General features: G+C 39.9%; 4 protein-coding genes across 10 annotated transcripts in view; 2 read left to right on the top strand and 2 right to left on the bottom strand.

Moving 5' to 3' along the window:
- The window catches only part of jmjd6 (jumonji domain containing 6, arginine demethylase and lysine hydroxylase), a 4,324-nt gene extending 3,567 nt beyond the window's left edge, over positions 1-757 (bottom strand). The window contains exons 1-2 of the mRNA XM_008330413.3: positions 595-757; positions 1-45 (exon numbers count right to left, since the gene is read on the bottom strand). Coding sequence (XP_008328635.1) covers positions 1-45; positions 595-723 — 174 coding nt within the window. The 5' untranslated portion in view covers positions 724-757. The remainder of the gene's footprint in view (positions 46-594) is intronic.
- Positions 1-9,483, top strand: part of LOC103393431 (RNA binding protein fox-1 homolog 1) — a 363,631-nt gene that overhangs the window by 103,743 nt on the left and 250,405 nt on the right. The window lies entirely within an intron of this gene.
- On the top strand, positions 1,210-2,682 carry mettl23 (methyltransferase 23, arginine). The gene is made up of 5 exons (XM_008330412.3): positions 1,210-1,350; positions 1,562-1,666; positions 1,749-1,986; positions 2,121-2,205; positions 2,347-2,682. The coding sequence occupies exons 1-5, from the start codon at positions 1,258-1,260 to the stop codon at positions 2,525-2,527; spliced, it is 702 nt and encodes a 233-aa protein (XP_008328634.1). The 5' UTR covers positions 1,210-1,257; the 3' UTR covers positions 2,528-2,682.
- Positions 5,525-8,934, bottom strand: LOC103393447 (tumor suppressor candidate 5 homolog). Of its 2 annotated transcripts, none has more exons than XM_008330416.3 (5): positions 8,727-8,934; positions 8,030-8,276; positions 7,655-7,929; positions 7,061-7,193; positions 5,525-5,701 (listed from the first exon to the last, which is right to left on the bottom strand). In XM_008330416.3, coding segments are annotated over exons 2-5 (585 nt in total). In that variant the 5' UTR covers positions 8,205-8,276; positions 8,727-8,934; the 3' UTR covers positions 5,525-5,699. The 2 variants fall into 2 exon arrangements, with proteins under 2 accessions (XP_008328638.1, XP_008328637.1); XM_008330415.3 differs by lacking the exon at positions 5,525-5,701 and adding an exon at positions 6,592-6,683 and having other exon boundaries at positions 8,727-8,864.

Here is a 9,483-nt window from a genome sequence, read left to right as displayed (position 1 = left end):
TTCCTCTGGACTGAGATGGAGGGCATCAGCGCGCTCAACATTGTCCTGCCAAACAAGGGGTATTTCAGTGCAAGTGTGCAAAATGTCAACATTTCCAACAGGTCTAATTTTCTGTTAGAAGATTAAATATCCAAGCACAAGATGACAAGCATTTATGTATCCACTGTGTAGTCATAAATACTTTAAACTGAGGGTGTGGCTTTGGGACATACCAGCCCCAGACAATTATATTCTTTCTGTGACTTTAGGTAAGATTAGTTTTGTCACTACCTAAGACGAAATAACAAAGAATAAATTCCATTTAAAAGCCCTTAATCAGCACTTGAAATTAAGGTGCTGTTATGAATTGATTTATGTATGTAAACAGAGAAATCAACAACGTATGGAATGCTTTCCCTGTTAAATAAATCTCATTTTCTTTTGGGACAATTTTAATGACTAAGTTTCAACAAATAGATAAACTAGAGATCGACCAAAATGAGACACATTTTGTGATAACAGGGACTCTTAAGTTATTGGTGTGTACGTGACAGTTCCACTTCCTGCTCGTCTTAGCAACATTTAGCTTAGCCTAGCTTTGCTTAGCTTCTGTACCCGGACAGTTCGGAGTGACAGGTCGAAGTTGTCGCAGTATCCGTGTTTGATCCAGTCCAGAGAATCCTTCAGTTCGGGTCTGGCACTCCGCTTCGCCTCTTTAATCCTCTTTTTACTCTTGTGGTTCATGTTTTCGCTTATGTCTGGGTTGATGTGTGCGTTTTATTTGTCTCCTGTCAAAGGAAACCCGGCACTTTCACGCGCACACATACACACACGTGTGTTATTTCTGTGGGTAAATGTCCGATTATATCCGAAACAGCTTACTTTTGGCTGAGTTTTGTTCAAATAAAAGCTCGCACAACAGGACTGTTGAGGAGTTTGTCAGCTAATGACAACAGCTAGCTGTTAGCGTCCAGTCCAGAACCTACGCATGTATCACTACATCCCGCCCTTGTAGAAGAACGGAAAGCTGATTGGATAAAACCGACGGAATGACAGCCTCCCGGCAAAAACTAGCGGAGACGTGAGTGGAAGACAAGCGCAGCCATCTTGTAATTTGAGAGTATAGGAACCGACGAGGGACAAAGTTCATCATATGAAACTTTTCTTTACCGCTAAATACATATAAACTCAACGCGCAGTTATTTGTAATTATTTTGCACGATTGGTGGGCCGAACAATTCGTGTTTTTTTAGACGACGTTGACTTTGATGATGGTTCATGGAGAAACCAAAGAGCATAACTGTGAAAGAGTTCACCTTTAAAGATGACAAGACAGATCCACCAGAGTCCCTGTCTGTCTCCATACCCGAGGTTGGTTTGATTTTATCATTAATTATAGAAATACCATGTTTTAGTTAAAGGAGATGACAACAGTAGGGTCATAAAGTCAAATTTAATTATTGAAAAGAAGGTGATTTAAAGTTTTTGAATTGTTTCCAAAAAAGAAACACAGCCTAATTTGAAGGCATTCCTTTTTCATGAAGGATTATAAGATAAAGATACTCTCACTCCACCCTCTCAGCTTCTGGACCCACAGTATGGCATGTACGTGTGGCCCTGTGCAGTGGTGCTGGCTCAGTACCTGTGGACCTGTAGAGAGGAGCTGCCACGCAAAACTGTGCTGGAGGTGAGAAGATCATTTTAGAACGGGGTCTGAGATCCGAGTTATTCAACACCAATTCGTGGATGGTGCCATGGTCTCTCCTCAGGTGGGCGCAGGCGTGAGTCTTCCTGGCGTGTTGGCGGCACGCTGTGGTGCGGACGTGATCCTGTCAGATAGTGCCAAGGTTCCCCAGTGCCTGGAGAACTGCAGACGCAGCTGTGAAGCCAACGATCTGAAGGATGTGCAGGTGCTGGGTCTCACGTGGGGCGAGGTCTCCCCAGACCTGGTCCTGCTCCCAGATGTGGACCTCATTCTGGGATCGGATGTTTTTTATGAGCCTGCCGGTGAGTGTCACGAGTCTGAGTGGAATCTGAGTGGATCCAGATGTTGCTCAGCGACTGGTGTCAACAAAAACGTTACGGCTCCACAGCGAGAAATACATAAAGAAAACTAACTGATAACTTGACTCCATTTTCAGATTTTGAAGATGTTCTTGTAACTGTGGCTTTTCTTCTGAAGAAGAACCCCAGGTCCCAGTTCTGGACCACATACCAGGAAAGGAGGTAATACCATACAATGACAGCAGAACATTTCATTTTAATGTTTAAAGTGAAATATAACATCCACCGGATTTAATTTTTAGGAAGTGGATCAACTTTTATAAAGAAGAGATTTTTTTTTAATAAAGCTCTCACCCTTTTCAGCGCCGACTGGTGGATTGAACCTCTGCTCCGTAGGTGGAACCTAAACTGTGTGAAAGTTCCTCTGGAGCAGTTTGATGCTGACCACTGTGAACTGGCCGGGTCCAACCTCCCGGGCATCCACTGTGTCCACATGATGAAAATCACAGTGAAAACAGATCAGATCACGACGAAGACTTGGTGAAGTCTGGACCCTGGTCTGGGTGCACAGTTTGGACTCTTCAGGAGAACTTAAGACCATTTCCAGGAAAAGGTCCTTTTGCAAAGATTTCTTTTTTATTTTTGTTGTTGTTGATTTTGAGTTTATGTTTATTTTGGTGTTTTGTTAACATGTCTTCACCAACATGAATGTGACACTAAAATTTTGTCAAAAAAAAAATTCTCAAAATGCTGTAATAAATTGCAGTTTTGAAAAAATGTCAATATTTTTTTACCTTCCGACTAACATAATGCGAAATTAAGATTTTTCCCAAGAACATGCCAAAAGAAATAATTTTGAAAAAAAAATCTGTTTTAATTTGATGAGAAACATGCAGAAAAAAAAAAAATATATTTTTACCATCTGAAAACATGACACATTAAATTAAGATTTTACTGAATAATTTCCAAAAAAAAGTCTAAAATTCTTTTTTTTTAATGCTGTAATTTCATGAGAAACCTACAGAAAAGCAAAAATTGCAATTCTTTTCTGTTTAAAACATACAATTTTCGACTAATCTTTTCATTCATTACCTTTGAAGAAGTAGAAACAACTGGAGATGAATTGACAGTTTATGTATTCGTTGCAAATATCGTCATAATCAGTTACAGTTGATCCTCACGGATTTAAGGCATGCATCGATGCACGGAGAGAGATAAAGAGAGAGAGAGAGAGAGAGAGAATCTGCAACAGTCTGAAGCGTCCAACTGAGCTCATGCTGACTCACTTTCGCCCCCTACTGTGCAGAACTGTAAAGCAGTGATACAAACTGTTCATGAGCAAAAGTGTAGAAAAAGGATCAGAAAATGAGAATAGAACTGTATAAAAATACAAAGTCATCGTCGGTGAATGTGAGCAACACACAAGAAAAAAAACAGCACTAGTAAAAACAAACAGCAAACAACATCAATTAATATAAATAAATACTGGAATTACTCAGTGATGATATTTTATAGAATTTATATTTTAAATAATTATTTGGGACAAAAATATAAATGTTTCATGTAAGAAAACTTAATCATCTTAAACTTAGTTTAACATTAACTCAAAAGTGAAAAAATAATTAACTTAAACTTTGCAAATTAGCTGTTTTGAAATGTCATGAGGAAAGATGGTCAGATGTAGCCATTTCTGTTGAATTATACAAAATTATATGTTAAAATGTAATCAGATTTGAATGTAAACAGCGACCTGGGACAGACTTTGATTCTTGACCTATAAAATGAATGTAACAATAGCATTTTATAATATTTGTTTTTGTTGAATAAAGTTCAGAGTATAGAGTTAAAAGCAGGCTGCATACAGTTGAAAAAGTTCAAAGTTTGTGGTTGGGCATTAGGGGCGGGGCCTTCTGCTGCAAGAAACGATAAAAATCAAAGTCAAATGTGTCATTTAACAAATATAAAAAGTTGATAAAAATATTTTAATAAATTTGAAAAGATTAAAAATTACTTTTGAAAAAAGATGAGTTGGTGATCGGACGAGTAAAATCACAAAGAATTTTGATCTGAAAACTATTGAAAAAAATGTATAAATTCAATAAAATTATTAAAGTGTAACAAATGTGCCTTAACTTAATTACTGCATATTTCATAAAAAGAATACACTAACAATTTAAAACCCTTGTGGTGACAAAAGAATAAATAATTTGTTAGAAAAATAAAATCATCATTTATGAAATTTGAAAAAAAAGGTGAAACATTAGTAAATTAAAACATTTACTTTGTTAACCATGTATTTATGGTGGTGAAATATAAAAAATAAAATATACTAAATATCCAGTCTGATTAAATCGAAACTAAATCGAAAATTTCGAAAATTTCAAACTAAACATTTAAATGTTAAGTGTGAAGAAATCATAAATAACTGTCAGGATGTTGGTTTTTCTTTTTTTAAATATTAATGTAACAGAAATTAATTTAAAAAAAAATGAAAACACAGCATCATTTGACCCCCTTCATCCTGTCTTTAAATTCATCCATTCTTCTATCCCTCACTTCCTTTCATCCTTCCTTCCTTTTTCTCCTGTCGTCTTGTGACCACTCCCTCCTCCCTCCTCCCTCCTCCCTCCTCTCCTCCTCTCCTCCTCTCCTTCTTTCCTTCTTTCCTTCTTTCCTTCTTTCCTTCCTTTCCTTCCGTCCTCTCTTCTCATCACGGTGTTCAAATACATTTCTATTGCTGAATTTACAGCCCAAACGTTTTGGGGAGGGGACATACTGTATATACGGGCACCCTCATTAAAGTTCCTTTTTATTTACAAAGTGCTAATCTGTTAGCACTACGGCTAAACCAGGCTAAAGAAGTAGATAAAAGCATTCGGTCATAAATACTGTAAACATGCACGGGTCACAAAAGTGCCTTCAAATGTACAGTGGTTCTAATGTGTTGTTGTTGTCGTAATACTGTGCAATCTACGTTCCTTGTTAAGCTCACTGCTGCTAGTACTATAGCTAACCAATGGCTAACTATTGTCGGAACATCATGTGATTTTTTTTTTGTCACTTTTTTTATGTAAATACTCTGTGACTGATGATGAATAACTGCCCTGGTGGAGAATTAGCTAACAACACCAAAACAGCCAAAGCTTAGCCAGTCGAGGGATTCCTGAAATAGGAGCTAATGCTACGTGCTAATTAGCAGCCAGCTTCACTTCATATCAAGATGTCCATTTCCTTCTTCACTTTAAAGATGTTAGCCCCATTTTTCTTGCGATAATGAGAGGGACCAAACACGATAAGGTTTGCTTTCTTGGCGTCTTCTTTCTTTTATCTTGAATCCAAGTCTCTTTGTATCTCGTACCATGTTATTGTGCCAAAAATAAATATCCACTCAAAGATTGGTTTGAAGGCACCTCCGGGTATCGGCTGTTGGGCGCAGTGCGTGAAGACGTCATGTTGGAAAAGTGAACTCTGGGAACATGCCTAGTGTCAAAGGTGAACGTTTCTGTTCACATAGTTGTGCGTAACCTCGGTGTTGGTTTCCTTTTTTTTTTTTAGGTTCAAAGACAAAAACCTCAGTGTTTCTTTTTTTTGGCATCAAAAAGTTGAACCGAGAAAAAGTCTCTCCTGTATCGTTGACGTGTTACAGCTTGTAGTGAATAGCTCTTAAGCGCCATCTTCAGGGCCATCAGGTTGTTACAGCTGAAAATTTGCCAAAATTCTGATGAAGATGAGACAAAATTTTAATGTTCAAGCACAAACAGTAACTGCTGGAAACACAGTAAAGGAGCCTCACATTTAGCAAAGAATGAAGCTAGTTAGCCGAGCTAGTCAAATAATAAACAAATTGTTCACAAAATAAAAAAAGAGGCAAAACAAAAAAAAATATGGGAGCCGAAGGAAAGGGATAAAGCTAAGGGATATCGTTAGACAAAACAAGTGCCAACAGGATGTTGGGAAATTTCATGAGGTAAGCTAAAAAATGCTAAAGACGTCCTCAATATGCTAAAAGATGGCTGACAATGAGTGAATATCAGGCCAATTAAAATGCAGTGGCAGAAAAGTGCTTCCATGATCAGTACCAGTGGTGCTGTTCCAGGTCCAGGTTCCACTGTAGAACCAGCAGAGGTTCTGACAGTTGCCTGATCGTATGGTTGGTCCACACTGGTTGGATGAAGAACATCTGGAGCGAGTAGGATCAGAAAAGGTTTCATCTGATGAAGCTGTTCTCAGTCAGAACCACCGGAGCTCCAGAACCGTTTCATAGATCCAGAAGGATTTGTTTTTTATCCATTAGAAACCTTTCAAGACGGTGACGATGTTTCAGGACAAAACAGGTCTGGGATCAGGGTTGGATGTTGGCTGTTGGTTGGTCCTCGGTTGGATGGTGAGATTGGAATATTTATTAAATTTGGGCTTTCATTGGTGGACTGATTGTTAGGGTTGATTGATCAAATGTGCGGTTGATCGATGATCGAATGAGGTTTGGTAAAAACGCAGCGAGTGCTAGTTGTTTTGAGGTTTGGTAAAAACGCAGCGAGTGCTGGGATCAACACAGGGACGGATCTGAGTCGTTCTTGTCCGGAGAAGGCGTTCAGAGCCAGGATCAGGTCGGGATTAAAGAAAGATCAGGATCAGGTGAACTGGGAAGGTCAGTGTCGCTCCGTGTCATTTCACCAAGTCTCATCAGGATTTTAAAATCACTGGAAGATATTTGGAATTATATTAACCTAAAGTAAATAATCAGTTCCCCAGAGAGTTCTAAATGATCACCCAGTTATAGAAAGAGCCAATGTCTAACTAAAGTGTAGCATTTTTGGGTAAGAGTTAGCCACGGGAAGACGAACATTAGTCCAGGAAAGGAACAGTCGGCGACGTCATGCAGCAAAATAACCAATAAATATCTAAAGAAAACCTAAAGGTAGCTCTGAGAAAATAAAGGATTAAGCAAAATAGCTAAGGGTTAGCAAGAAATACAGAAAAACACATATCAAAGATTAGCTTAAAACATAGCATATATAATTAAAAGTTAGCTCCACAAAAAAAAACTATTTTTTGGCCTGAAGTTGCAGTTACTCACATCCCCAGTTGAGGGCAATAGCTGCGGCGATGATGGCGATTCCACCCAGAATAGACACCACTGACAGAATCATGGCATTACGACCCAGACGTCGGGCACCGTCCACGTTTCCCTGCTGCAGACTGTTCCTGGACTGAACACACAAACATCAGAACAAACACAAACCAAAACAAACGAAACAAACGAAACAAACAAAAACAAACAAAACAAACAAAAACAAACGAAAACAAACAAAACAAACAAAACAAACAAAACGAGATAAATCACAATTCAAACAACTACTAACAAATTTAATTCTCACAAGTTACTTTTTTGTTATATTTCAAAATAATTCAGCCACCCTTAAAATACGTTTGCTACAATTATCGCTAATTCTCACACAACGTTTGGCTAACCGTTATCGTTGGACATTATTGAACCGGTGATCTTTCTTTGACTAACTTTTCATCCGTCTCTTTGGTGAATGTCTTTCTTTGAGTTTGTTGTGATTCTAATATTTATATATATTTTTTTATTAATTTATTTTTACTATAGCCATCAACTTTAAGCAATCGTGCTCCCAGGTTGGGTGGTGAGCGCCCCCTGTTGCATTACCATCACAGAGAAGGTGAGGGCGACGATGTTGATGGGCCACAGTGGACAGAAGCAGGACAGGATGGCCAGGAGCAGGTAGTCTCTGGGTTTGGATCCGTCCGCCGCCACCGTCTCCATGACGGTGCTGTGCTGGCGGCTGAGCGATGGCCGCGGTGAACCCGCCACCAACGACCCCGATCGGCTGCTCAGGCGAGGATGACCGTTGGCGTGCGAAGGGGGTGAAGCGGAGCCCAGCGTGGGGGAAGTGTCGGCCATCACTGGAGCGAGGCCGTTACCTGAGGAGGAGGAGGAGGAGGAGGAAGAGTTAGCACTGGTCAGGTGATGTGTGTGTGTGGGTTTGGTGTGTGTGTGTGTGTTAGTTGTGGTTGTGTTTACTGTTTTCCATGTTGTCCCTGGTCACGTCCAGGTGGTCCAGGCTTCTGGACTCCGCTCCTTCATGTGCGGCGGAGACGGCGGATGCTGGATCAGCAGCGGCCGCGGCCTCGGCCTCCCCGGCCGTGGGCTGCTTACATATGGGCTCCTCTGACGGATGGTTCTGTTGCTCGTCCATGATGCAGTTCTGCTGAAGGCTTCGGGTTGGTTACTGACGTAGCTGTCGGACGAAGGAACGCTGGAGACGGGTCTGGACCAGAACAATGAAAAAAAACTGTTTCAACGTCCACACATTTGTTGACGACACTTTGATTTTTACAGACGTTTTTCACCATCTGCCTCTGTGTCTGACTCTCTGTTGAGAACTCCTTTTGAACCTAATCCAGATTAGCTATGCTTTTACCTGTTAGCTAACGATTAGCTGTCCTGTTATATTGTAGTGAACTTAGCTTAAACCTCTGGTCATATTTAATACTCCCTGTCAGGAAAAACTGAGACACATATTTTTACATTCTGAAAGAACAGAGAAAGAACTCAACCAGCAGTGAAGACAAAACTGATGCAGAAGCACACACACACACACACACACACACACACACATGAACAGATGGACCAGCAGACGCACCCACTCCAGCAGCAGCACAACAACCAACACCCAAAATGATTAACTCAGAAAAGAATCAAAAATCCAATCTCTGACCTGCTTCTAATCCAGAGGGAGCTGCAGGGAGAGGCTCATGGTGTTTCTGCAGGAGGAGCAGCAGGAGGAGCAGCAGCAGCAGGAGGAGGAGGAGGAGGAGGAGGAGCAGTGGAAGACTCAGAGTCTGAAAATGAAGATGGTGATAGTGATGCTGCAGAGTCTCTGCTGCAGCGGCTGCTGCAGAAGGACCAGGAGGGAGGGGCTATAAGAGTGTGTGTGTGTGTGAGTCAGTGTGTGTGAGGGGGAAAAAAAACATATTTGAAACCCAATTTATAGTTGGAAACTAAAATAATAATAATAATAATAATAATATAATATATTATTATTATTGTTATTATTTTGTATTATTATCATGAGTGAAATCTTTAGAACTCCCAGACGTGGCAGAACCTTCCTGTCCAGTTCCTTCAGTAAGTGACACTGAGAAGCTGTTTACCTTGAATTTGAGAGTCAATTACTTCATTTAATTAACTACATTTAATTACATGCCAGAGGGCGAAACCACGTGGCTGAGTGACTACCCCGAGTCAGACGCTAATTTATGAAAATTAGACGTTAAAAGATTACTAGACAGTAAACAGTGCTGACGTCTGTTGGAGTAAAGTTGTCGTATCACAAAGAAAAAAAAAAGATGGTTAAAAAATTAATTAATTAATTAATTAATTAATTAAAAAGATGACAGAGATGGAAGGATGTCGGGGTTCTTCCCTTACCACAGCCCAAAAACATACTCATTAAGGCATTGTTTCCCAAAGAC

This window comes from Cynoglossus semilaevis, chromosome 17, assembly GCF_000523025.1.
Source record: "Cynoglossus semilaevis isolate Cse_v1.0 chromosome 17, Cse_v1.0, whole genome shotgun sequence".
Classification (NCBI taxonomy): Eukaryota; Metazoa; Chordata; class Actinopteri; order Pleuronectiformes; family Cynoglossidae; genus Cynoglossus; species Cynoglossus semilaevis.
Note: the sequence above shows the minus strand (reverse complement) of the source record. Positions and strands in the feature narration are given on the sequence as shown.

Excerpts from the sequence above, each read along its gene's own strand:
- mettl23 (XM_008330412.3), top strand. The coding sequence starts at position 1,258 with ATGGAGAAACCAAAGAGCATAACTGTGAAAGAGTTCACCTTTAAAGAT. Across the intron at positions 1,351-1,561 it reads TGTCTGTCTCCATACCCGAG|CTTCTGGACCCACAGTATGG; the intron begins GTTGGTTTGATT and ends CCACCCTCTCAG. Across the intron at positions 1,667-1,748 it reads CACGCAAAACTGTGCTGGAG|GTGGGCGCAGGCGTGAGTCT; the intron begins GTGAGAAGATCA and ends GTCTCTCCTCAG.
- LOC103393447 (XM_008330415.3), bottom strand. The coding sequence starts at position 8,204 with ATGGACGAGCAACAGAACCATCCGTCAGAGGAGCCCATATGTAAGCAG. Across the intron at positions 7,930-8,029 it reads CAGGGACAACATGGAAAACA|GTAACGGCCTCGCTCCAGTG; the intron begins GTAAACACAACC and ends CCTCCTCCTCAG. Across the intron at positions 7,194-7,654 it reads CCCTCACCTTCTCTGTGATG|TCCAGGAACAGTCTGCAGCA; the intron begins GTAATGCAACAG and ends TTGTGTGTTCAG.